We start from the raw sequence: 27,795 nt of genomic DNA on the forward strand, positions 1-27,795 counted from the left end.
ATCTAATACCAGCCTGGGCCACTTGTAAGTGTAGGAACAACCTGTGTAGGTAACGGCTACCTTCACACATCTGTGTGACACATCTGAGGGTTGTCCAGTTTGTTTTCTCGCACGTAGACCCATAGAATAGCATGGATGTATGCACACATCTGTTAAAATTGTGGCCCCCAGAGTGAGATCTGTCAGACTCCGAGCAGGTCCTATTCTGATGCGATTTGCAGATCTCACTTTGCCATTCAAGTCTATAGCGATGTTGCTTAGTGATAAAATTGAATAAAACATGATCTTCCAAGGGTTTATTATTGGCTTGGAAGAAATAACAGCTCTTCAGTGAAATATAGATGGAAGCAACTAAGATGACACGTGAGAAAAAAATCACCTCTACTCACACGGATGTGTGCTTCTAGTACCGGTCTTGGAGGTCGTCCCACTGGGCCTCGCCTCATGAGAACCAAGAGTACCATCTCCATAACAAATGATGGAGTTAAGGTTTCCCTGTCAAACATGATCCAGCAACCACTTTTCAAAGAATCTATCCTCGTCCAAGGAAATCCTACTAATCTGACATTATTACATCATTAGTGATTTTCTAAGTCATCCCGTTTGGCCCATAGGGCTTTGACTGCCTATGAACGTGCTTAAATATGGCGGTGCACAGGAGGGAGCGCACCCTTCAGCTCACTAACGCCGTCTTCCCCAGCTGTAGTGAGTTCTGCACCTTTTGCAGATTGTGATACGTTATATTGTCTCTTGTATATGCCCAACCTGGCTATTTTATTCCATTTACTTACTGCTTCCAGGACATCCAGCATCACAGTTAAGTTGTAATCATTTATAATTATGGACATACGTATGTGCATTCTTCATTGTGGTTAGATTAGATCAAGGCCAACCCTGGTGGATTACATGCGTGAACCTAAAGAAAAGCCTCTGTGTAGGCCAATACGTGGTGACATGATGGGATAAAGCTTTTATCCTTTTTTCTACTTGGATTCTGTCAAACGTCTTTTTTTGTTTTCCTGGAGAGGGGATCTGTACGGTTTGCTCATGCATCCATACACAAGTTTGTATTTTTCCTGTGGTTGCTGTGTAAATCTTATCGTACATAACATTTTCTGTGCCTTGTTTTAGTGCCAGCTCAGACTCTTATGAAACAGTAGTTCAGAAACCAAGACAGATTCTGTGCCAGTTCATAGACCGGATCCTGACAGACGTCGATGTTGGTAAGTGATGTTAAATTAAGATGTATTGTTATACTGTGCATCTATTTCTGGGCAACATTGAAGTGAATGGGAACCTGAAGGTCCTCTGCACCTTTTTCCCTCTGGACTTGACCGGAGAAATGGTCACGTTAGAAATGTCAATTAACAAAAATAACAAAAAATAAGTCTGTTTTCCATTGGACCTGAGTAAAAATGAGAGCTCCATCAGTAACTTAGGATGGTTTCTGTTTGCCATATGTGGTGCAAAAGCTTACAGAACAAATATTAAATGTATCTATAATCCCCATTCACCTGTCCTGATGTATACCTTTGATACACACTGTAGAATAATATTTTTTTGACCTGTCGGTCCCTGTTGGGCATGGGTATTTTCTAAATCTCAGTGGCATTGTGCACATAGTGTCTTAAATGGGTTGTCCACTTCTAGTGCAAACTCTTCTTAAATACTATGTTCCCCAATCTAAAATAAAAACATCCTATACTTCTCTCCTGTACCGGCACCATTTCGGCAATATCAGTGCCCGGTCTCCCAAAAACTCACCTGACGTTGTTATGCCACGAAAGCCATGCAACGAGTCAGCGGTTTGTAATAGGCTGTTGTGCTCTCACTTCTTTTGGATGTCTGAGGTTTATTCAAAGGAAGTGAGAGCACAACTGCTCAATAGGGACTGCTGATTACTTGCAGGGCTTTCATAGCATAATTATGTCATGTGAGTCTTGGGAGACCCAGCTTCAACAGCTGGAACGTTGTTGATATGGGAGTTGAGTATAGGGTATTTTTATTTTATATTCAAGAATATAGTATTTAAAAAAAGGGTTATCTGAGTAGTGGACGACCCCTTTAAGAACACTTATCACTGTCTGTGGCTGCCTTTTAATTTAAGAAAGCAGTGACAGCCACAGACTGATCATCGTACTATTATTTGAAAATATAACTTATTAAAAGTGGTCAAAATTGTTATGTCCTTATGTCCCTCTAATGGACCCGACTTTTGCAGGATCCCAACTTCCAGGTTGTGGCATACAGAGTTGGGATCCCATAACCCTACATGACCCCGCTCACTGTGAAAGCACGGGAGCTTAGCACTAACCCAGCACTGCCACATCCCTTACTAAGCGGTTACCAAGTGGTAACATCATTAGAGTGGCTAACGTTCGGTTACTGCTTAGTAAATGATGCGATTTGAGCTGGGTTAGTGCAGAGTGTGAGATCTTGCCCTTTCACAGCAAGGACTACGGAGAATTGTGAGATCCCACTCTATATGCCCGGCAGATTAGATCTCACTTTTGTTAGGAAGTCAAAATTTCCGGAGATTCCGAGGCACCAGAAAATTTGTATTGAGATAAAACAGCTTTTATTCCATCCTTAAAATTACATAGCGAAAATACAAAAATGAGGTAGACAATGCGATGTTTCGGCCATAATAGGTCATATCAAGTCAGAAATACAATGATAAAATTTAGCTGAATTTTTATCATTGTATTTCTGGCTTGATAAAGGTCTATTGTGGCTGAAACGTTGCACCGTCTACCTCATTTTTGTATTGTCATTTTAAGGATGGAATAAAAGCTAAGTTTTATTCCAATGTAAATTCTCTGGTGCCTCGGAATCACTGGAATTTCTACTGTTTTGGACCTTTTGGGGGGTCATACTGAGTTAGCACGGCGGTGTATGAAAATCGCTCATTGGATCATTTGGCTAGAAAGTCGGGACCTTTAGGGTTACAATATGAACACTTCTGGTCACTAGGCTAGAAACAGCGATTTGAACTGGCAGTGGCTTTTTTTTTCTTTCTTTTTGATTATATATATTTTTTTCATTTATTTTGCACATAGTGCCCACATTAAATTTTTTATATCTTGTTTTCCCTGTAACTGGGGCTGTAATATAAGCCACATGTTACAGGGAAAATCCAGCCTCCTTCTTAAACTGCCGAGCTGATCTGGGTCTACTAAGACCCAGCATATCTTGCTCGCTCCTGACTCCCAGCAATCACATGATCTCTGCGAATAGAGGAGGAAGCTCTATTAGGGCATCTTATAATGTATACATAGCACTTGTTCAGCCTTGTATACATAGACGTTATAAAGGCAGAGGTGGTACTAAGCCATTTTTGCTTTCTTTTTGGGGGTCGGGCTTTATCCGGTTCCCAGCTCCACGATCTCTTTCAGCTGCTTGCTCTGCAATGACTGCCCCGATGTTTAATTCTGTTGGGTGGTCCTGAAGCAATTAAATTCTAATTGTTTTATTTGAGTTCGGCACATGTTTTGACACAATTGTTTGACAAGGGGGATCTGAAAAGGGGTACAATTGGCTGAGAAGTGGGGCATAGCCTCAGTTGTCATACCGTGCACCAACTAATACACTATTGTCATCATTACAATAAAACACGGTTTACTGTGAAGATCTGAGGATGTGGGTTGTAAATAATCACCTAGGCAGGTTAAAGATTCAACAATATTATATTCCTCACATCCATGGTAATACAGCAAGTCCAGGAAAATAGCACAAAATACAGTTCTCTCAGTCCTCAAGTTCCCAATCTGGGATCAGTAGTTCCACTGACTTTGTATCAGGCGATACTCACTGTCTCCCAACTTTTGATTGGCCCACAGGTTTCGTATCTCCAGCCAGTATAGTCTGTAGCCACAGTCCACGATCCTCCAGACCATAGCTAAAATAATGGAAGCAAAGGTATCCTATGGCAATAGTCCTTTAAGAAAGTTTAAATCCCATTGACATATCCCACAACTGTAGCATGTTCATCCAGCCCAGTTGGTACTGATCTTTAAGACTCCATATGCCATCGATCCATCCATGGTCCAAGTCCTCAGATTAGATCTTATCTCTTCGACATCATTCCACCCACTCCTCACTAAACATGTGGCTTCTTTTCTCCTTCACTGGGATCAGGCCCTGAATGGGCAGAACTGTTCTCACCTTCCCCCCAAAGCTAAGTGTGCATTAGTGGACATATTTTTCTTAGGTCAAACCCATCACCTGGGTCCTCATGTGAGACTCCCTGTGGTGACTGCTCCACCGGATCTACTTTCAACACACACAATGGGCCTAGTTGCTGTTTGAACAATGGTTAGAGGCTCCTGAGATACTGATGAGATTAGTGGAATGCTGGACACTTTACAAGTAAAATTAGTGTACTTAAACTGATGAGCAAGCAGAACATTAACAAAACACAGCAAGGAAATCTCTGATAAAACACAATAATAATATCGATGGGAACGGAGACCGATGTGACATCGTTAGCTTAGAGGTTCAGATTAGAATTAAAGCAATGACTGCTGTGACATCATTACAATAGAAGACAATGTATAAGTGATAACAAGTCCTGTTTTGTCAATATTAATATAAAACACCGCGTTACAATAATACACAAACCATTAAGACATCATTGCGAGGAAACCTAGCTTGTAAGTAAAGATACATACTATTATAACAGCCTTGTATAAAAAAAATCAGCACTGTATGAAATGATTATGTTCTGACTTTACTATTGTAGCTCACAGTATGTTGTGACATTATCACTATAGACCATGGCATGAAAAATAGGCCATAAGGGAACATAACTTATAAATGAAGTGTGATTGTGACCATAACACCATAACATACAGTGGCAATGGTGTAATCTTTAACGTTAGGCCTTCTAGAGGTCGTTTCATCTTCAACTTGCTTATCTGGTCACAATAACAGTCATTTTGACCAGGAGTGTCCAGACTTTTACATGCTACTGTGTGCATGTGATTTGGCATAATTTACTGATCTGTGGACCCATGATAATGGGGCTCTGCAGAACCCCTTCTTTAGGTGCACATGCTTGACCTCCGCTCCATGCATTGTCTAAGAGCTGTGCTATGCTGTGAATGATATTTCTGTGCAGTTGATGGCATTTTAAAGGATTAAAAAGCGACTTTCTGCTTTTTAAAATAATCATAAAAAGAGCAAAAAATTAATCAACCCACTTGCACCATTTTGAAGAATTCAGTACAAAATCGTTAACGAATGGCACAAGGTAAAAACGAAAAGTCACTTTAAAAAAAGCACAAATGATGAATCGGCGCCTAAATTTGTTGAAAAATCCAATGAAGAGCGCAGCATAAATTCACATGATGTCTTCAGTTATCATTCATCATTTGCTTTTGTTTTCTTTTCTCTAGTTGCTGTGGAGCTGTCAAAAAATACCGAATCTCAACCAAGTTCAGTAATGTTGCTGGACTTCATTCAGCAGATCATGAAGTCATCCCCTCGTATGTTTGTCAACTCCATCAATAGCTGTCAATCTGAAGAAGCAGATCGCTGCTGTGTCGGTAGGTTGCTACTTTATAGCCCAAACTTCATTTACTGATTTATAACTTTCACGGTCTAAAATAATGGAAAAATAATCAGTAAGAGCAGTGACGATTTTGTTACATGTGACATTGGCACAATTTTAATATGACTCGCTTGTACTTTTTTTTTTTCTTCTAAAAAGTGTAACGTTGTTTTCTCTGTCACATAAAAGACATTGCACAAAAGTTGCTTTCATTTGTAATTTTGCACTTGGTTCTGTGCACTTTTAGTGATCTCTGTGTTCCACAATTAAAATTGCCAAGTATTTTAGGGTTTTAATCAGGGCTGTGGAGTCGACAAGCCAAACCTCCGACTCCACCACTCCGACTCCCTCATACATGGCTCATGTTTCAGTGATAAATTTACTGTAGCACAGATTAATCTCAGCTAAAAGTCTAGACCCTTAGATCAGGAACAGGACAGACATTTATAGAACATTTCATAACTTTCCCAAATTATTATGAAAAAATATTCTCCACAAACTGCATTGAACTACTGAACCCAATTTATTATAGATTTTAGGAGTTGGAGTCGGTCCATTTTATACCGACTCTGATTCCGACTCCACCAAAATGGACTCCGACTCCACAGCCCTGGTTTTAATTGGTTTTCTCACTTCATTTAAAGGGTGTCTGTCGCCCCCAAAACTGACATGGAACTATTTAAACCTTTTATATACGGAACTTAGTCAGTATAAAAATCATTCTGGTCCTTTTGATTTTAGTAAATATGTTTTATTTAAAAACCGTTTTATTCCATATGTAAATGAGGAGTCTTTGGTGCAACCTTCTCATGGCCAAGTCTCAGTGCACCTTTCCACCCCTCCATAACAATGCTCCACCATTCCCCTCATTGTGATTGGCAGCACTCACTTTGGAGCACTGTCTGATCTAACTCCCCTGCCCTGCGCATACCGATGTTTAGAGGGGCCGAGCGTCTGCATATACTGTGTCAGTGTGTGCAGAGGTCTCATCTCTCCTATGTGTAGTGCTCGCTTGCCGCATACAGGATTAGACAGCAGCGTGCGACCACTATACACAGGCGAGGAAGATGACAGCTCACACACACTGAAATTGTGTTCATACTCATCTCCCCCTCCTGTCGGCATCGGCTGCCACTTCTTTGTTATTCTGTGTGCTGCATACGGCTGCTATACTCAGGAGAGGGAGCTGACAACTCAGCCCTGCACACTGACACCGTCTATACAGAAGCTCGGCCCCTATAGGATCAGTACAGAACAGCTCTCCAAAGCAAGCGCTGCCAATCACCATGAGGGGTACTGTAATTGAGGGGGTGGACAGATTCACCAAGCCGTTGGCCATGCCATGGCTGCATTGAAGCCCCTCATTTACATATGTAATAAATCACATTTACTAAAATCTAAAGTACCATTATGAATTTTATAGGGGCTAAATCCCATAGTTAAAGTTCTATATAGTTTAGTGTCAGTTTTTGGGTGATGGACTTAATCCCATCATAGAGGGGTCCCCATCTATCCACAATGGAGAGACGCGGCTTAGGAGCAGTTCCTGTTCTCTTGGAATTGGGCTATCATTGTAGTATAAGACCGCATTCAGACGCTCCTAAATTGTCACGTATGTAAAACCACGGACCGTTATTTATCAGTGTTAGGTCTGTGGGTCAGTTTTTACCGCCAGTATTTCATCAGTGATTCTAATTGATAATAAAATAAATAGGTGAGAAAGCTTCTCCTAGCCGTTAAACTGTTAGTCACAGACAGCACTCAGATGGCATCTAAGTGCTGTCCCTGATTTTCACGGATCCATAGAGCTGTCTGAGTAATTTTGATCAGTGATCTGATCCAAAACGGACATATTCTATCCACAGAACATAAAATCACAGAAATGGATGTCTGAATGAAGCCTAAGCAGGCCATTTATGGAAATGACCACTATGTATTCTAACATTTCCACAACAGCGAGCGCCCAGAGAGCAGGTCTGACGGGCGGCCGTTTCCCCTGGCTCAATCAGCTGCTGTGGATGCCAGGAACATAGAGAGAAATCATCCAATGCCGTACTATTAGTAATTCCCGTGACCACCAATGAGCTATAAGAGAGCAGGGAATGCTCTGGTAAATCCTAGTCTTATAAACCTCTCTTACTCTGTCGCCTCATTGGGGGACACAGGACCTTGGGTGTTATGCTGCTGTCCACTAGGAGGCGACACTATGCTTATCTGAAAAAGATTAACTGTGGCTCCTCCCCTGCAGTATACACCCCTGGACGGCATCAGCCTACTCCAGTTTTTGCTTAGTGTCGCAAGGAGGCACACCTCAGACCTTCACTCGTCCCTCGCTTCAGCACAGGATTACAGATGAAGAAAAGAGGGTCTCTTAAAAGACCCCCGGCATGGCTCCTTACTCTGCCCCCTACTACGGGGTGCACAGTTGAAGTTGAGATGGCGTAACCACCATGCTGCTCCTTCTCCGGCCCCTCGGGTCAGGCTCGAAGTTGAGAACCCCCCTCCTTCCCCAATTCCCTCGGTCTTGGTCCGAAGTTGAGGCGAGGACAAAGCCCCCTGACAGGTGACAGCGGCACCCTCCCTAATCCCCCCTGGGGGCATTAGGTTGAGACACCATCAGGTAGGGCCTGGACGGCAGCATCTGCAGCTCTTACCAGCCAACACACTGCAGCCGAGGTCCAGCAGCAATACAAGAGCCCCAGTCTGTCTGTGGGACCCTGTAGGAGACGGGGGGAGTGCAGGCAGCCATGGCACACACAGGCACAGGCCTTCACAGGCCCTGCACCTGCGGCAGCTTTTCATCTTAAGCGCCTAAGGGGGACTCTTTTCAGAGACCCCCTTCCACTTATGTCCCCACCGCCATTCTGCCTTTCAATCCGAGGGGGCCCGGTTCTGTTCCGACCCCCCCCTCCCCCCGGACTACCGCGCCGGCCTGGAGCCCTCTTGGGCATAGAAAATAAATTTACACCGCGGCTTCGGCCTAGCCGAAGCCGCCGCCCATTTTCCGGCCCGCCCCCCGGATGACTATTTTGACTCACTGCGGTGTCACACAGGGGGCGGATCTAGGCTGCAGGGCGCGCATCTCCATAGCAACTGCCGCCCTTGCAGCGTTCCGCCCCCCTTCTCCTTCATCTCTGCAAGCAGGAGAAGAGCCACGGCGGCCATCATAAGCTGCAGGACGCATACAGGCCAGCCAAGTCTCCGGGGAGGCACAGGACCAGGCTCTTTCAGCGCTGTTCACAGGGGCACATTGGTGGGGTAAGTTCACGGTCTGAGTTACCTCAGCTGTGAATTTTATTACTCTGTATCCTCCTCTGCACAGTTAGCCCTTTTGCATAGCCTCTCCAGGTGCACCATGCCGGGCTCAAAGTCTAAGAAAACCAGGCAGGACTGCTTTTACGCTTTCTGTACAGCCTGCAGTAATGCTCTTCCCAGCGGCTGCACATATCCGCATTGCAAGGATTCTGCTCAGACTACTGTGCCGGAGTCCCAAGTAGCCCCTACCAACCCTTCAGTGTCTAATCCTTCGCCGGAATGGGTCACTCAAATGTCACAATCTATGACACAGTCCATAGATAACATGACCTCCAAATTGCTTCAGGCTCTGCAAAGCCATACCTCGACTGTGAATGCTACCCAACAAAGGGAAAGCTGGACTCAGTCACATACTGACCCAGGCACATCCATGTCAAGGTCAGGACGCAAGCGCACCCATAGGTCACGCTCATCTGCGTCATCCCATAGCACACGGTCATCCCTGTCTAGGGAGAGATACCGTAGTCACAGGTCATCTACACAGTCCCCTACCAGGGACAGACATGATATTTCTCCACACCAATCTCCGTCCAGAGAAATCCCTCATTCTGGGTCACCTAGGACACACCTTAGTGATACATAGGAGTTAGAAGGCGTCTGCGATTCTGACTCAGACAAGGAAACTGATGGATCCCTAACTCCAATCCCACCTAGCAATGCAGCGCTAGTTGAGGACATAATCTCGTCCATACATCGGGTGCTGGACATCTCTGATCCGATCCCGGATGCACCACAAAATAAGATTTCATTTGAAGGAGCTCTGAAACCACCTAAGGTTTTCTTGGATCATCCAGAATTTAAATCTATCCTCACAAAACAATTCTCACAGCCTCACAAGAAGCTTAACAATCGCAAGTTTCTGGAGGCCCGTTACCCCTTTCCAAAGGAAACCACCAAAGAATGGGCAGACCCACCAGCAGTGGACCCCCAGTCTCCAGACTGGCAGCACAGACACTTCTTTCACTGCCAGATAGCTCAACCCTCAGGGATGCAGCAGACAGGCAGGTAGAAAGTATGGCTCGCTCAATTTGCGAAACCACAGGGGCCTCCCTAGCCCCCGCGTTCGCTTCAGTCTGGGTAGCCAAAGCCATACTGGCTTGGTCAAAAAATCTACAAACTGGCCTCCAAGCTTCTGCCCCTGAACTGTCGGACCAAGCAGTTCAGATAGCAGTTGTGGCTGATTACATGCTTCATGCAGCTCTGGATTCTGCAATAGGTGCAGCGGGCGCAATATCACACGCCATCACAATTCGGTGTATCCTTTGGCTGCGTGAATGGAAAGCGGACGCAGCCTCAAAGAAGTCCCTCACGCACCTTCCATACCTCAGCGGTCGACTTTTCAGTGAAAGCTTGGACATGATGATATCCAATGCCACAGGGGGCAAGAGTACCTCTCTTCCCCAACTGAAACCCAAGCCCAATTATAACAAGCATAACCAAGCTCGATTCCGATCCTTTCGGAACTCTTCCGGCTGGTCCGTTTCACGGCCACCACAAAATAACAGCCGCTTCACACTCAGGGAAGACTCGAAGCCGACACAAAGGTCGGACAAATCCTGGCAGTCAAAAGCAGGCCACTCAAAATCAAAAGGAGGAAAATCTAAGAATTTCTCCTCATCATGACTCACGGACTCAGGAAGACACTCCACCTATAGGAGGCCGACTTTTACTCTTTCATCAAGTCTGGCTACCTATTACAGAAGACAAGTGGGTCAGGGAACTAGTATCTTCAGGATACAAAATAGAGTTCACTTCCAACCCACCAAACAGACTCCTTATATCTGTTCCCCCAAAATCGCCAGTAAAAGCTCGCGCCTTCCACCAAGCGGTCTCATCGTTTCTTCATGCACGAGTCTTAATACCTGTTCCCGCAGCCGAGCGCTTCCAGGGGTTCTACTCCAATCTTTTCGTAGTCCCCAAGAAAGGAGGAGGGGTACGCCCCATACTGGACCTAAAACAACTCAACAAATATGTACGAGTACGTCACTTCCGTATGGAGTCCCTCCGGTCAATCATTGCATCCATGGAAAAAGGAGAATATCTCGCCTCCATAGACATACAAGATGCATACCTGCATATACCGATTGCACCTGCCCATCAGAGATTTCTCAGGTTCGCAATCGACCAGGACCACTACCAGTTCGTGGCTCTCCCTTTCGGACTCGCCACGGCTCCCAGAGTGTTTACCAAGGTCATGGCAGCCACCATGCACCTTCTACACTCCAGAGGCATAGTAGTCTTTCCATACCTGGACGATCTTCTCTTCAAGGCTTCTACCTTCAAGGACTGCGAGCTCAGTGTCTCAATCACAATCGACACCCTGAGTCGCCTGGGTTGGTTAGTCAACCTACAAAAGTCATCACCAACCCCAAACCAGTCTCTGACATTCCTGGGAATGCTATTCAATACCTCCAAGGGCCTAGTGCTTCTCCCCAAAGACAAGGCACTGCCTCTCCGTCTAGGAGTTCGCACCCTTCTCAGCAAACCCCCTCGATCTCTCCGGTTTGCAATGAGAGTCCTTGGCAGGATGGTGGCGGCAATAGAAGCGGTTCCATTTGCCCAGCTTCACCTCAGACCTCTCCAACTAGACATTCTCAAGTCATGGGACAGGAACCCTTCTTCTCTCGACAGGAAGTTCCAGCTGACGTCGTCAACCAGGAAGTCCCTTCACTGGTGGCTCAACCGGACCTCTCTAACAAAAGGGAAATCTTTTCTCCCAGGTCAATGGAAGGTACTGACCACCGACGCAAGCCTGACAGGTTGGGGTGCAGTACACCTACACCACAGAGCACAGGGCAAGTGGTCCCCAGCGGAAGCAACCTTGCCCATCAACATTCTGGAGATTCGTGCCATCCTCCTGGCGTTGAGAGCCTTCCATCACTTACTGGCAGCCTCTCACATCAGAGTACAATCGGACAATGCCACAGCCGTGGCATATGTCAATCACCAAGGGGGAACCCGCAGTGCCAGAGCGATACTAGAGGTGACACGCATCCTTCACTGGGCGGAGAAAGCGAGCTCCATTATCTCTGCGGTCCACATTCCGGGTGTAGACAACTGGGAAGCAGACTTTCTCAGCTGACAAGGAATAGACTCTGGAGAGTGGGCTCTCCATCCCGAAATCTTCCAACAGACCTGCCATCGTTGTTGCACTCCGGACGTGGACCTAATGGCGTCTCACCTCAATGCCAAAGTCTCCAACTTCATGGCCAGAACACGCGACCCGAGAGCTCTAGCAGCGGACGCCCTGGTTCAGGACTGGACCCAGTTCCAGCTCCTGTACATTTTTACACCTCTCCCCTTGATTTCCAGAGTGGTGAGAAAGATCAAACAGGAGGGAGTTCCAACCATCCTAATCGCACCGGACTGGCCCAGGCGTACATGGTACGCCGACACCGTACGACTCACAGCAGGCGTCTTCCCGACCGCCCGGATCTTCTGTCACAAGGCCCGTTCTACCTTCAGAACTTAGAGGCCCTCAATTTGACGGCGTGGCCATTGAGACCTGGGTTCTAACCCAGGCAGATTTTTCGCCAAACGTCATTAAAACCATGATCAGAGCACGAAAACCAACCTCTGCCAAGATTTACTACCGTACCTGGAAAACTTTCTTTACCTGGTGCGAATCTCGTAACCAGACCCCACTCCCTTATTCCCTACCCAGGGTACTCGGTTTTCTCCAATCGGGTCTGGAAGCCAGACTATCCCTGGCCTCCCTTAAGAGCCAGGTGTCAGCTCTTTCAGTGCTTTTTCAAAAATACATTGCTCATAAACCGCAAGTAAGAATATTTCTCCAGGGGGTTTCCCGATTGGTTCCCCCCTACAGACGACCTCTAGAAGCGTGGGACCTCAACCTGGTGCTGACAGCATTACAGGAAACACCCTTTGAACCCCTTAGGGAAGTCCCACTCCGTCTTCTATCCCAGAAAGTGGTTTTCCTCGTGGCAATCACCTCGCTACGCAGGGTGTCTGAACTCACGGCACTCTCCTGCAGACAGCCTTTCCTGATTTTTTTCCAGGACAAGGTAGTCCGTACGGTTCCATCCTTCCTTCCAAAGGTTGTATCCAGCTTTCATCTCAATGAAGAAATTTCACTACCATCCCTCTGTCCGGTTCTGATTCATAGAGTGGAAAAGGCTTTGCATACGCTTGACCTTGTCAGGGCATTGCGTATCTATGTGTCTAGGACTACGCCCTTCCGGAAGTCTGATTCTCTTTTCCTTCTTCTGGAAGGCGGCCGCAAGGGTCTACCAGCTTCCAAAGCTACCCTTGCCAGGTGGATCAAATCCACCATACAAGAGGCCTACCGCCTCAAAAATTCGCCTATTCCAGCAGGTATTACGGCACATTCTACACGTGCGGTAGGGGCCTCCTGGGCCCTTCGGCACCAGGCTTTGGCACAACAAGTGTGTAAGGCAGCCACTTGGACTAGGCTACACACGTTTACAAAACACTACAACGTTCATACCCAGTCCTCAGCAGATGCGAGCCTGGGCAGACGTGTTCTGCAGGCGGCGGTGCCCCAATTGTAGGGACCCGTCTACACAATATTCGTCCATTGCTTCCCACCCAGGGACTGCTTTGGGACGTCCCAAGGTCCTGTGTCCCCCAATGAGGCGACAGAGTAAAGGAGATTTTTGTGTACTCACCGTAAAATCTCTTTCTCTTAGCCTCTAATTGGGGGACACAGCACCCACCCTTTGCCCGTTCCTGGCTGTTAAGTTGAGTTCTCATATTGGTTTTCCTTTGAGTTCTTACATAGTTGCCTATACTGCAGAGGAGGAGCCACACTTAATCTTTTTCAGATAAGCATAGTGTCGCCTCCTAGTGGACAGCAGCATAACACCCAAGGTCCTCTGTCCCCCAATTAGAGGCTAAGAGAAAGAGATTTTACGGTGAGTGCACAAAAATCTCCTTTTTACATGCCCATTTCTCCATTATTTATTCCATAGGTGCATGTACTTTATGGGTGGCTGGCTGTGGACCACCTGCTCCCTCTGATTCTCCTGCCACCACTTGTACATAACATCCTGATGAACATAATCATGATCCATACATTATTTTTTGAAGGCTGTATTGACAGCAGTGAGATGAACTGGCCTATAAAAATACACCCATCCTTCTTTCACCTTTTTCTAGGTAACCTATCAAATGTACAATGTGACTAATGGAAAAAATAGTTTTCTGAAACGGAAATACTCAGAACTCGTTTCAGCTTTTAACTGGAGACACAGGCACAGGAGCTGTAGACGCACCGTGGAGACACATACGTCTGCATAAGAGCTGTGGACCCCAAAAGACTAGAATATTTTTAATTGTGGATACATTGGATAAAATTCATTTTGTAAAGGTGAACATAGCATGTAATCTAACCATGTGTTACACTGAAGTCACCAATATGTTTTCTTCCTACCAGAGTTCAGCAATTGGATAATCACCAGGCTTCTCCGGATTGCTGCTACCCCAAGCTGCAAACCCTTACACAAGAAAATCGCCGGCGTCATACATTCGCTGTTGTTCCTTTTCAGAAATAAAAGTCCATCTATTTTTGGCAAACTCACAAGTGATTTCCTGCATCTCTTTGAAGATCTCATTCATTTGCACAAAGAAAGCTTGGAGGGGTCTGCAGAGTGGCCTTCATCTATGAGCAGGTTCCTATGCAATGGTATGGAGAGCCAGGCCAATCTGAGGCCCGCTGCTTTTCAGCTGATGAATTTACAGCAAGTGGAGTCACTAGAAACCACCATGTTAATGGTCCTGACTGACAATGTTGCTGACATCTCTGCTTTTTATTTCCAAAGACAGAACTTGGTCCTTTGGGGGATTGGATGTTCTTTGCTAGACTATGGGTGTTCACAGCTCAAAGTGTTGGCATTACATTTTGTAAAGGAGCTCATCATTTTGGGAGGACCACCAGAGCAGGCTGCTCACCTTTTCTTCACTGTGTTTTTTGGGATGCTGGCGTATATCAATGACATGGATCTAGAAGAACAGTTGCTCTTTGAAGTTCCACTACTAGATGTAGTGATGGTTTTGTTTCCGCCTGAGCCGGAGTCTTATGTGAACATACAACCTGTCTACCTTAATATTCTGCTGAAGAAGCTAGCACTTATGTTTGAAGGAGGTATCTTGAAGGTTGTCCAGTCTGGCACACTAAGAGAAGCACTTTGTCGTATAGTAGAGTACTTTATGACCGTTGTACCTCCAGGTTATGAATCTGCTAATGAGGTCCGCAGTGACCATGTGCGTTGTATCTGCAAGGCCTTTGTTGATGTCCTAGGAAATCAGAGTCGGCAAATGGTAAGAAATGTTATTTCTGTAAGGCACATTTCCAGGCATATTTGTTAGAGTGGTTGTCTCAGTTGGGGTTGTCTTCAGGAGCACACTGCTCCCCAGCTTCCTGGCTCCTGCTTGTCAGGGGGTTTGGTGCGCTCCTGAATTATTGATCGGGCCAGCAGCATGGTCACACAGCTGACTTGAATTGTACATGACAGCTCCTATATGAAGCAGCTGTATCTCTAGCATAAGAAGAGTGCAAAAGGGCTCTACAGCCAGCTGGATCCAGCCTGCTTCAGAGCAGCACTTACAAGCTTTATAGCACAGAGCTTATAAGAGCTGCACTCCTTGCATAGGAGAGCAGCCACCACTGATAGACTGCAGAGTTGGTCAGTAACCTAGGCAATGAGCAGTAAATAATACAATTAAATCTCCCTCCCTTCTTTGGAGTAGAGAGGATTTTTAATAGGAAGTAAATAGCCAAGGTGTTTACAAGCACTTTTCAATTTTACCCTCTCAAGATCTTGAGAATCACCCTTAATCATTCATTTATATCGGCCATATAGAATAAAATATATACACCTATTGGTCATATGGAATGAAATGTATACAGGTATCGGTCATATAGAATAATTTATACATGTATCAGTCAGAATAATTGTATACATGTATTGGTCATACATTAGCTTAATTTCCTATAAGAATAATGATGTAGTACGTATTGGTCATAGAATAACGTATACACCTACTTGTCACTTAGGATAATGTATACACGTATTGGTCATATAGAATTGCATATACATGTATTGGTCATATGGGAAAATGTGAACATGTGTCAGTCATATAGGATAAATGTATACACTAAATATATGTATACTCATGATTTTACTAGTGTGGCCAACAATGAAAAACAAGCATTACTGGAAGGGCTAATTGCGCTTTATTTTGCCTGGTTATTAATGCTTTTATGTCTATTTGCTCTTGTCTCAGTATTTGGTGGCCTCTATGTATGCGGCTCTACAGAAGGAAAGAGAGGACTTCCTCCGTCAGCAGCAGACCCTTACACAGGCATCCAGTACGGAGTCTGAAGGTGGCGGGAGCAGCAGTGACGAGATTCAGGAGAAGAGGCCTCGATTAAGTTTAACAGCAAAAACGCAGAGAAAACTTGGCCGGTCTGACGTGTAATTGTCATCACAATCCTAGCATTGCTTTTTTAGGGTATGTGCACACGATGCAGAAATGCTCAGGATTTTTTCCTGAGCGTTTCTGCATCTCTCTGGCAGGAAAAAACGCATGCGGATTGTACATGCGGTTTCCTGCCAGGGACATGCGGAAATGAAGCGGTCTTCACTTTCATTTCCGCATGCGGGTTGACAAGCGCTTCCCAAGCGATTTTAGCATCACTTGGAAAGTGCTTGTCAGCTTCACACTATATAAATCCATGCAACCGGCATGGATTTATATAGTGTGTGATGTCAAAAAATAAATCTATACGTTACCATCTGATGGCCCCCGGTGTCCTGCTTCATCGGTCCCGGCTGCCGGCAGTGAAGACTGTAGGACCTTCCGACGTCAGTGTCACGTGACCCGTCACATGACTCTTGACGTCAGCGAAGGTCCTTCATTCAACCGCGAAGTGCGCGGGAAGCCGGCAGGACGCAGCGCGGGCCTTCAGAAGGTGAGAATATATATATTTTTTATTTTATTCTTTTTTTTTTTAATGGTACCTGGGTCTGGATGAGAGTCCTCTCATCCACACCCGGGTACCATCCGCACATTAGACCGCATGAAAAGCGCATCAACATATACAGTGATGCGGATTCCATGCGGTCTAATGCAAGTCAATGGCGGCAAAAGAGCAGCGTTTCCGCAAAATTAATTGACATCCTGCGGATTTTTGACCGCAGCGTTTACGCTGCGGAAAAATCCGCATCATGGGCACAGCACATGCGGATTTCCATTGGGGAACATTGCTGCCCTTCTACCATGCGTTTTTCATGCGTTTCCACGGCGTTTACGCAACTGCAAAAACGCCGCGGAAACGCATGAAAAACGCATCGTGTGAACTCAGCCTTAACCTTACTTTTAGTCCATAGGGGACTTGAACCTGTGATAGTTTGGTCACTTGTTCTATATACTGCGATATTATAGTATTGCAGTATATAGTGAAAATAAAGGTCCCCTATGGAGCTCAGACTGTGGTGGGCGCTTCACAGGAGTACCTGATAGCAGCCATAGAGACCTTCAGCAGCCCACCGGCTATCATATTAACCTGTTGGTACCCCACATTCAAATCAAAAGGGGCTGATGAGAGCAGGTGCTCGTGCATACTGGCGACCAATTCAATTAAATATGCTGTCAGACATTGGTGGCAGCATCTAAATGATTAACAGCAGCGACTTTAGCTTAGCTTCAGCCACTGTTATAGGCAGATGCAGGCTCTGTTACTGTACCTGAGCTTGAGAGCCCCCTCTTCACATGTGGCCTCTAGTGCCAACATATATTCACATCCTTTTTTGCAAAAGATTTAGTGGTAACCACTGAATGACATCTAGACAAGGCTCATCACTACAGAAAGTTAGATTTTATTGTTATATGTGCAGAGACCTGTCAATCAGGCCAAGCCGGGCAGGGAGAAGCTGGATGGGGCTGCTCAGAGGACACGTCTCCTCATGCCTGGACTCTTCCCCGTGTGTCCAGCTTGTGTTCCACCACGAGACTATGATGCAATGTCCACGAGAGAACGTGCGAAGACGCTCCCGAACTGCTCATATAAGAGTGCTTCTGCACGTGCTGAATGGCTGTCATCTCTCCCTGTGCTTAGTTGTTTGGCAAAAGTGTGCATGGTTTGCAATGAATTGCCATGGATTTGCAATGCAGGTTTTGACTACACAGCTTCTATAGATAAAACATATTTTTCCCCTCACCCATGACAGCACCTGGGAGAGAGTGGGATCCGCTCCTATCACTGGACAGGAAGCTAAGAACACAAAATAAAATGGCAAATGCCACCTTCTTCTTCAGTGTGCATTCCAAGAAGTCACGTAGGAGTCACCCAAATTATAATCATTATTCTTTTTATTATTTATGCATTCACTCACACCCATTCTTCATTGTGAGAAGAGAAAATTGAGAACCACCATTATATCCAATAAGTATTGCAGCATTGAAGTCATAAAACTGGTAGATTGAACAAAGTGGTGGGTTGGTTAAATATCCAGCCAGTGCGCTTTAGGAGTGATAAAACTTCAACTCTGCAATAAATTTATAAGGGGAGAAATCAATGGAGGAGTCAAAATGTCTCCTTATTTGTTAGACTCCTGCGGCGAAAGAGGAGCATCTTCTCTAGTCAAGACGAATGCCTTCGCACTGAGATAAGACCATTCTGCTATTACTCAACAAGAGGATGATACGATTTTTCTGAAACCCATGACAGCACCCCTATTTATTCCCTCCCTGTGGCTTATGGCTGGTGGTGGTTCTCAATGTTCTCTTCTCACAATGAAGAATGGGCGTGAGTGAATGTGAATGAGTGAATAATGCTTATAGTTTGACTTATACCTACGTGACTTCTTGAAAATCTTATTGAAGGAGAAAGTGGGATTTGCCTTTTTATTTTGTGCTCTTGGCTTCCTGTCCATTGATAGGGGGTGGATCCCGCTCTGTCCCAGGTGCTGTCATGGGTTTCAGTAAAATCAAATTACCGGTAAGTAATTATTATTTAACCCCATCACAACATGTGTCACACAGACTGCACCATACACAGTAGATGCCTGGTGTACACAGCCACTATCTGCCACTAACAGCAGCAATCGAAGTTAGCTCTAGTTGCTGCTGTTTAACCCCTGTGGCAATTAAAGTGTGTGATCTCAGTGTTGCACTATTCCAGTATTTGGTAAAGTAATTGCGGTCATTCAAAATTATAACTAATCCCGCAAATAAAAGCCCACATAAAACTATGTCAGCGGAAAAATGAAAGTGTTTGGCTCTGTGAAGAAGAGGGAAGAAAAAGTGAAAGGGCAAACAAATGTCCACAAAGGATTCTTTTTTTTTTTTTTTTAATCTTCCTTTTATTGTGACATTTACAGGACTGTCCCAGTGGATGTGAAGTCTAAGCTTACAATTTGGAGAGAAATAAACAAGAAATATTCGTCTCTCATAAACATGTTGGAAGGAGAAGACCTAGCTGAAGATGGAGTCATTTGCCCATTGGAAGGTGTCACAGTGACCTTGCACTTGGCTGCTGTCTGCACCGCTACTAGTGATTCTGTCATGTAAGTGCAATGTAACTTGGAAAGGGACTATAAGAAATACTCAATCATTGGACTGTGACACGTGTATGGCTCTGCCTTAGGATCAGGTATTTCAGTTCCAATTCTAACCATTGTTTCCTTAGACGAAAGCAGTATGCGTTGTCTTTTTACAGTGAGGATGGCAAATTAAATTTAGTCTTCTCAAAGGGGATTGGCATGGGAGCAAGTAAAGCACTAAATAAATGATGCTTTATGGATGTATGGGTTCCCTGGTATCATTTAGGGGATCCCACATGGTAATGGCTTTTGGAGTCTCTGCTGTCGACTTTTTAGGAGCCTTTTTTTTTTGTAGCCTGTTAGTAAGAACTGAAATACCCAGTAGAATACACCCAACAAGTTAAACAGTAGTTAGCAGCAGGATTTTTCCAGTCCTGAAAATAGAATTAGACTTACTGGTAATTCGGTTTCTAATAACCCACCACGACCGCACACAGGAGGATGTAACCCCACCCTAATAGGGACAGGAAATACGAAGAGGTTTAAATAGCCCCTCCTTCATCCTCCCTCCAGTGTTATTACAAAGGACCACAAGAGTATAGATGCTTCAAATTAATTTTTATTTCTACTGATTCAGCTGTCGTAGAAACAATAAACGAGGGGGAGGGAATTACCCGTGCTGTCCTGGTGGGTTATTAGAAACCGAATTACTGGTAAGTCAAATTCTATTTTCTCTAATAACCCCCCGCGACAGCACACAGGAGGTATACCAAAGATATACTAGGAAGGGACAATAGCCTGAAAGACCTTCCTTCTGAAGGCTAAATTTCCAACAGACATTAGGTCTAGTCTGTAGTGTTTGGAAAAGTATGAATTGAGGACCATGTAGCTGCACTGCAAATCTGTTCGATGGATGCGCTGGCTTTTTCAGCCCAGGAGACAGATATCGCCCTTGTAGAATGGGCCTTGAGCTTTGCTGGAGGTAGATCCTGGATCTGGTAAGCCTCCGTAATCGCCCTCTTAATCCAGTTAGCTATTGTGGATTTTGCTGCTTCTTTCATCTGTTTGGACCTTATGTATGGACAAATAGGTTCTTGTCTTTCCTTCCTTCTTCTGTTTCCTGAAGATAGTGCAGTACTATTCTCCGAACATCCAGAGTGTGGAATTCCATTTCTTTTTTGTCTTTTGGGTTGTCACAAAATGATGGAAGGATTATCTCCTGAGATCTGTGGAAATTTGAGACCACCTTGAGTAGAAATAAAGGGTCAAGTTGGAAAATTAGACAATCTTCCAGGATTCTCAGGTAGGGTTCGTTGATAGAAAGGGCCTGTAGTTCACACACTCTTCTGTCTGTAGTTATTGCCACCAGGAAAGCCGTTTTCCAGGTCAGCCTGTCCAGTCTTATGGCTGATAAGGGCTCAAAGGGTGGAAGGGTTAACCCCTTCAGGACAATGTTAACATCCCAGGGGGGAACCAAGTCTGTTACTCTAGGGTGGATGCGGGTGGCTGCTGTCATAAACCTTCTCACCCACTGATGTTCCGCTAGTCTTTGATCAAAGTATGAACTTAAAGCCGCTACCTGGACCTTAAGAGTACTAGGTTTGAGACCTTTGTCCAGATCTAGAATCTGAGCCACATTAGCCCTATGAGGGTCTGGGCGAGTGGGTGCACACCACCTTAAGAAGGTTTTCCAGAACTTATTGTAAATGGTGTTCGTTACAGGTTTCCTGCTCTTCTGGAGAGTTTTGATGACTTTCTCTGAGCCTCTTGTTTTTAATATCAGGAATTCAGAAGCCAGGCAGTTAGGTGTAGTCTCTCAGGATCCGGATGGTGAATTGGTCCCTGGAGAAGGAGATCTTTGATGGGAAGAAGGATTAGAGGGTTCTCCACACTCAGACTGGTTAACGTTCCGAATCAACTTTTTGGCCAGAGAGGGGCCACTACGATTGCTCTGGTCCCTTCGGTCCTTATCTTCTGTAAGGTTTTTGAAAGGATAGGCAGTGGGGGAAAGGCATACGCTAGTTTGAATTCTCATTGGTAAGCTAACGCGTCCACACCCAAGCAAGGGCCGTTTGGATCCAGGAATTCTCCTGTTCAGAGACCGTGGAGATCCGTCCCAATTCGTAAGGATGTGGGTCTGTAATGTTCGGGTATGTGCCTGAGCCCAGGCCACCATCTCAATACAGGATGTCATAGACCTGAGGACCGACATGGCATCTCTCAATGATACTGATCTCCTGCTCCTTAGGACATTGATCTTTGCTTTTATCATGACCTGTTTTTGTTTGGGCAGGAATGACATCTGGCTGTGGGAATCCAGTAGTACTCCTAGAAATGTTTTTGTCATGGAGGGAACCATACCCGATTTTTTTGTGGTTCACTAGCCAGTTCAGAGACGATAGGATCTGAGTGGTCAACTGTAGATGTTCTTGGAGTACTCTTACTGAGGGCCTGATTAATAACAGGTCTTCGAGGTATGGTAGTGGTACCATTGATATATTCTGACCCCGGATATAAGCCATGACTTCTGCCATGACTTTTGTAAATATTCGCGGGGCTGGTGATATTCCAAATGGGAGAACATTGAATTGATAGTGGACTATTTGTTCCCCTTGAGCCACTGTGAATCTTAGGAACCTCCTGTGAAGTGGATGTATGGGGATGTGGTAATATGCGTCCTGGAGGTCGATTGTGGCCATGACATGGTCCTGTCTCAGGGAGACTGTCGACCTGATGGATTCCATCTTGAATCGTTGGTAGTGGATATACTGATTCAGTGGCCTTAGATTGATTATAACTCGGTGTGAGCCATTTGGTTTTTTTATTAGGAAGAGTCTGGAATAATGTCCTGTGCCTATCTCTCTTGTAAGAACCAGGGATATCACCCCTGAGGACAATAGGTCTGTAAGACCGGATATCAGGGTGGCCTGACGACTCTGAGAGGAGAGCTGTGTTAACTTTATCCTCTCTGAAGGATAGGAGGAGAAATTTGTTTTTGCTCCGAACTCGACAAACCTCATGACCCTTGGGTCTGAGCAGATCTCTTTCCACTGAGGGAGAAAATTCGAGATGCGGTCCCCGACTGTCCTGACGTCATGGTCTGTTCTGACGTTGATTTTGGGAGCGAAAAAGATTTTTGCCTCCTCTACCTTTTGGGTAGCTCCATCGTCCTGCTTTCCCTATATTGAGGGGTCTGCTCCTGGGAGGGACGAAAAGGCCTTTTCCTCACATTCCTAGGTTCCGAGAGGGCCTTCTTCTTGTCTGAGGCCTTCCCTAGAAGATCATCTAGGGCTGGCCCGAACATGTATTTCCCTTTAAAGGGGATGGAACATAATATAATTTTTAATGTCACATCGCCGTTCCAGGATTTCAACCATAGGGCCCTTATGGAGTTTGATAGCCCAGATGCTCTTGCCGCCACTCTCACTGATTCTGCAGAAGCGTCTGCTAAAAACCCCGTAGCTTTCTGTAGAAGTGGTAGAGATGCCAAGATGTCTTCTCTGGGGGTGCCCGAGACTAGGTGTTCCTCCAGTTGATCTAGCCAACGAGCCATTGATCGAGCTACGCCTGTAGAGACTGCGTTGGTGTTTAATAGTGCTGCCGAGGTCTCTCAGGATTTTCTGAGTAGTCTTTCCATTTTGCGTTCCAAGGGGTCTTTTAATTGAGAGGAATCTTCAAAGGGCCGTGTGTTTTTCTTTGCCACTCGTGCAATTTGGATATCCACCCTTGGGACTTCAGACCAGCATTCTGCCGTCTCATTGTCTACAGGAAATCTATCCTTTAACTCCGTAGGGGTATTTAACCTCTTTTCTGGATATTCCCACTCCTCTACGATAAGTCCCTATTACTCTGGTGAATAGGGAACACCAATTTTTTTCTGCAACGTAGTCCCCCAAACATCTGATCCTGTACTGTTTGGGGAACTTTTTCTTCCTCGACCTCCATAGTTCTCCTTACTGCCATGAGGAGTTCCTCCAGGCTATCTGATGGAAAGTAATATCTCTCTCTCTGGGAGTTATCAGGAGTTGGACTCAGTTCACCTTCCTCTGGAAGATCTTCCAAAAATCTATATCTCCTCTTGAGAGTCTTTCTCCCCTCCCTCTGGCGGGCTAATTTTCCTCATTTTGGCTGCTGAGGGAGTAGATGTAGAACCCTGACTAGATGAGGGCGTAGGGAGAGCGACCGAGGCTAAGGAGGATTTGATCTCTTGACATACATTACCCTTTATTTCTTCCATTAAGGAAGGTTATTCCTGCCTGATAATCTTCTCCTTACAGTCCTTGCATAGGGGCTTTGTATGGGAGGACGATCGCTTTTTTGTACAGATGGGACATCTGCCTGACGGTTTAACTTTGTCTCCAGATACAGGTTCCTTGTCCCCCTACAAGAGAGGGGAGAAGGGAAGGGGAGCTATAATCACTATTACCTGCATCTGGGAGATGGACTACCAGTGCCATACTTACTGGGACCGGACCGGCGCTGGGCTCTACAGATGCAGAGCGAGAAGCTTCAACAGACATGGTTTTGTCCTACCTGCAGATGTTTTCCTGTCCAGAGCTCCTTTATGGGCAACTGGACCAGCGCCTCCCTCTGTTTAGAGGGCTCCTCCCCCGGTGTCCAGGTGAAGACTTGTGATCACCGGCAGCATTACCGTTTTTTTTCTCCCTTAGCTGATGATGCGGTCCACAGTGAAACGCAAAACTGCCGGAAGTGACGTAGTCATCCACCGCCCGGCGTCCGACGTCACTTCCGGCGCCGTGGCATGCGCTCCACATCCTGGAGCCGGCATCGCCCGCGCACCAGCGGGGGAGAGGAGGAGGAGATGGACCGGAGAGCTCAGAGAGGCCTCCGGTCAGAAGATCTTGCTGACCTTGCCCGAGAGCGCGGACTGCAGGAGGGGGTCCCGAATCCGGAGGAGACGGGAGCAGCGCCCTGAGGAGGAGAGGCAAAACCACTCGATCCTCCGCTGCACGGCTAATAGCTTCCCCTAGTGCCTGTCGCCGGCCCAGCACACCATGGATGACCTCTTCATCCCTGATAGGGACCGGAAATAACACTGGAGGGAGGATGTGGGAGGGGCTATTTAAACCTCTTCGTATTTCTTGTCCCTATTAGGGTGTGGTTACATCCTCCTGTGTGCTGTCGTGGGGGGTTATTAGAGAAAGTAATATGCAAGAAGCAGGAAGAATATCTTTGTGTTTAAAAACACATGAATCTTTGTATACATTACACGCACATTGTGATCCTGACATCACAGAAATTGATTGGTCTGATATTAAATGCTATGTTTGATGTGCACTCTGGTCTGCTGCCAAACTTATGTCCCAAGCCTAGGCAACTTTATGCCATTGTTTATGTCTGTCATTGATGTCTATTGTAAAAAAAAAAAAAAAAATGAAGAATGCTGAGCAGTACTGAAAGAGTAATCTTATCTTTGGTTATTCAAGTCTATGGACTTATCTGTATTCATATCAGATTTTGCCCCTTGCGTTTACAGTGTATAGTGCCATAGAATGTGTTGGCCTTTAAATGGTTATTCTCACGTTATTAATTTGCTTTAATTACACAGCATAAAAGTAAGTTTGCAATTGATTTACTTTTTCTATCTGCTGTCATTCTCCTGCTGTGAGAGCTTTTTTCTTACATAGAGTACAGCTTATTGCCAGGCAGCTTTCCCACCAAAGCCTGGCCCAGTGTGTACAGTACAGTACAGTAGTTACATTGTAGGAAAGTAGTTAACTTCCATCATCCCAGCTCTCTCCAGCCCATTGGCAAACCTCTTATCAGTCCTGTAAAATCACAATTCCCCTCCTACCCCGGCCCACCAACATAGGCAGCTTCCAGAACAATTTTCATAATCAGAGGTCTCACTTTCCTGAGCCGTGTTATTGTTCAAAAGCCTTGTTATCACTATGTGTAAATGTAGTGATAACTGTGTAGCCTCAGAACAAACACTGACAGATATAGATTGTTAATGTGTTGTACAAAAAACAAAGCTGTTGAATCAGAATTATCACTCAAATAGGAGGGCTTGCCCCCAAACACCCAGGAAGTAAGGAGAGTGCAGAGCCCCGATATGCTCAAGAGACAACTTGAGAATACTCCTTTATTATTTTACATACATAAGGATCGTTACGCATTGAAAAAAAACTTTACCAATGTGATGAGAACTGAGCCTTTGATTTTATTTTTACTATGTTTTTTATTGTCCACAGTGTATCGCCAATGGCCTCAAAACAGATATCCAGCACCCAAATTACAGGGATAGTACAGCAGCTTTCTTGGGTTGGCCCTGAAGAGATTGTGAAAATACTTAATATCTGCAGGAAGCTTCTTAATTCTGGATACCACCCCATAGATCCCATGCTGAGAAAGATAGTCCAAATATTTGACGCCTTACTTTATATACATGGTGAGCCAACATCTGATATCATAAATCATGTAGCTGGGTTAAAATCTTATCCGTATTGATATTAGATTTTATGTATTTTGTCATATGTCTGATTTATTTCTTTTTTATAGTTTAAACGTTTTAAACAATTCTTTCCATGCATTGTAGTGTCTTCCACATGTGCTTATATACAGGTAGCTAGGAATCTCCCTGCTGCTTTTCTTTTTTTCTTTTAAACAAGCAATTTTAGGGTTCTTTCACATTACTACTTTCTGATCTATAGGAAACATGCCATACTTAAATCACTTTGTATATTGTAAAAAATAAAATAGTATGGACTTAAAACACCCAACCAAACGCTTTATATCTAGTGCATTTGAAAAAGGACCTTTCACCAATTTTTTTGCATGTTGAACTGGACACTTAACGAAATAGTGGCTGCAAATTGAATACTTTTTTTTTTTTTTTCAGTTTTGTCCCTCTGTTGTGGAGGAACGTATTTGGCCCCTAATTTGTTAACTTTTTGTGAAGTCCAAGTTTTTGTTATCAGAGAGTTTTCATAGAGGGTGTGTACTTCTTCTCCCTGTATGATGCTGACCAATCATAATCTTGCAGCAACACACTGGAGAAAGAAGAGCACACGCCACCATAGCTTAGAGCAGGTTTCTCAGTGTATGAGATATAATGATACAGCTCCGATCTACTGGGCTAACCTCCTGCATAAGTGGAAAGTGTTGGGAGTAGAACACAGATGACGAACACCTTTCAGATAAGATCGCCGTGGGGGAAGGAGCTGCACTGCTGTCGCCTCCTACTTAACGGACAGCCTCTATGCTGTGTGCTGTGTGACCTCAGACAATGGATCAGTCTGTCAAGCAGGGCTGAAAATAGAGCAGGAGTGTCAGAGGCTTCAGATCTTTAGCCTCATTTGCATATCAATTCAAATGTGAATTTCCCAGTAACTGAGAAAAGGACTAGCCATGTAAAGGTATTGCTGGACATGTCTTTGAAAGAGTTACATGCGCATATAAGTAGTTTGGGGGTCAAATTCTGCTGACAGATTTAAGGACTTCCTTTAGTAAACTATATGTGACATCTTGCCGCAATAAAAACATCATAATGCCATGAAAAGCACAAAAAGAGTGGCATTTTCACTTTGTATTAGGCTACATTCACATTTCCGCGTGACACGTCCTAGTCATTGAGTTTGTGAGCTGTACACACATCCATTTTAAAAGTAAGTGCATGAGACTCACAGCAAGTCCTATTCTTATCAGATTTTGTGGATGAGACTCGTCCATTAACCCCTTTACAGCCCATGACGTATTAATACGCGTCAGTGCCCTGGGCTTTAAGAGCCTGACCCGTATTAGTACGTCATCGCGATCGCGCGCGCACACAGGCTGTGCTGACGCGTTCGCCGCCGGGTGTCAGCTGATTGTCACAGCTGATACCCGGTACTATGTGCAGGGAGCGGCCACGCACCGCTCCCAGCACATTAACCCCCGCAATGCTGCGATCGAAGTCGATCGCAGCATTGCGGTGGCAAGGGGAGGTGATCGGTATACTCACCTCCTCTTCCAGCCTCCAGCGCTGTCTGCCGCGGCTTCCCGGCTGTTGCCATGACGACCCGATGTCGTCATGACAACATCCGGGTCACCAGACAGCAGTAAGATTGTTTGGACATGCGCAGTGCATCTCCAAACTATCTTCTCCCTGTCCAGCGCTGACTGCCTGCATGGCACAGGGATGGTGCTGCATTCCTGTGCCATGCAGGCGATCAGAATAAAAAAGTGAAAGTCCCATAGTGGGACAAAGTAAAAAAGTAAAACAAACTCCCAGAAAGTATAAAAAAAAAATATTGTAAAAATATTAAAAAAAATAAATAAAAAAAATAATCCACTAAAAATAAAAATATAATGTACCCATCAATAAATATTATTAAGAAAAAAAACCAAACAAACAATAAAAGTACACATATTTGGTATCGCCGCGTCCGTAACGACCTGGCC

General features: G+C 45.1%; 1 protein-coding gene across 2 annotated transcripts in view; it reads left to right on the forward strand.

The window, feature by feature from the left end:
* The window catches only part of ATR (ATR checkpoint kinase), a 130,541-nt gene that overhangs the window by 13,015 nt on the left and 89,731 nt on the right, over positions 1–27,795 (forward strand). For both annotated transcript variants that reach the window (XM_073674683.1, XM_073674684.1), the window contains exons 2-7: positions 1,132–1,223; positions 5,397–5,546; positions 14,283–15,166; positions 16,133–16,323; positions 19,231–19,416; positions 25,608–25,804. In XM_073674683.1, the coding sequence (XP_073530784.1) occupies positions 1,132–1,223; positions 5,397–5,546; positions 14,283–15,166; positions 16,133–16,323; positions 19,231–19,416; positions 25,608–25,804 (1,700 nt within the window). The remainder of the gene's footprint in view (positions 1–1,131; positions 1,224–5,396; positions 5,547–14,282; positions 15,167–16,132; positions 16,324–19,230; positions 19,417–25,607; positions 25,805–27,795) is intronic.

The sequence above is a fragment of the Phyllobates terribilis genome, unplaced genomic scaffold (genome assembly GCF_046119375.1).
Source record: "Phyllobates terribilis strain yellow unplaced genomic scaffold, ASM4611937v1 Scaffold_3__8_contigs__length_932513732, whole genome shotgun sequence".
Taxonomy (NCBI): domain Eukaryota; kingdom Metazoa; phylum Chordata; class Amphibia; order Anura; family Dendrobatidae; genus Phyllobates; species Phyllobates terribilis.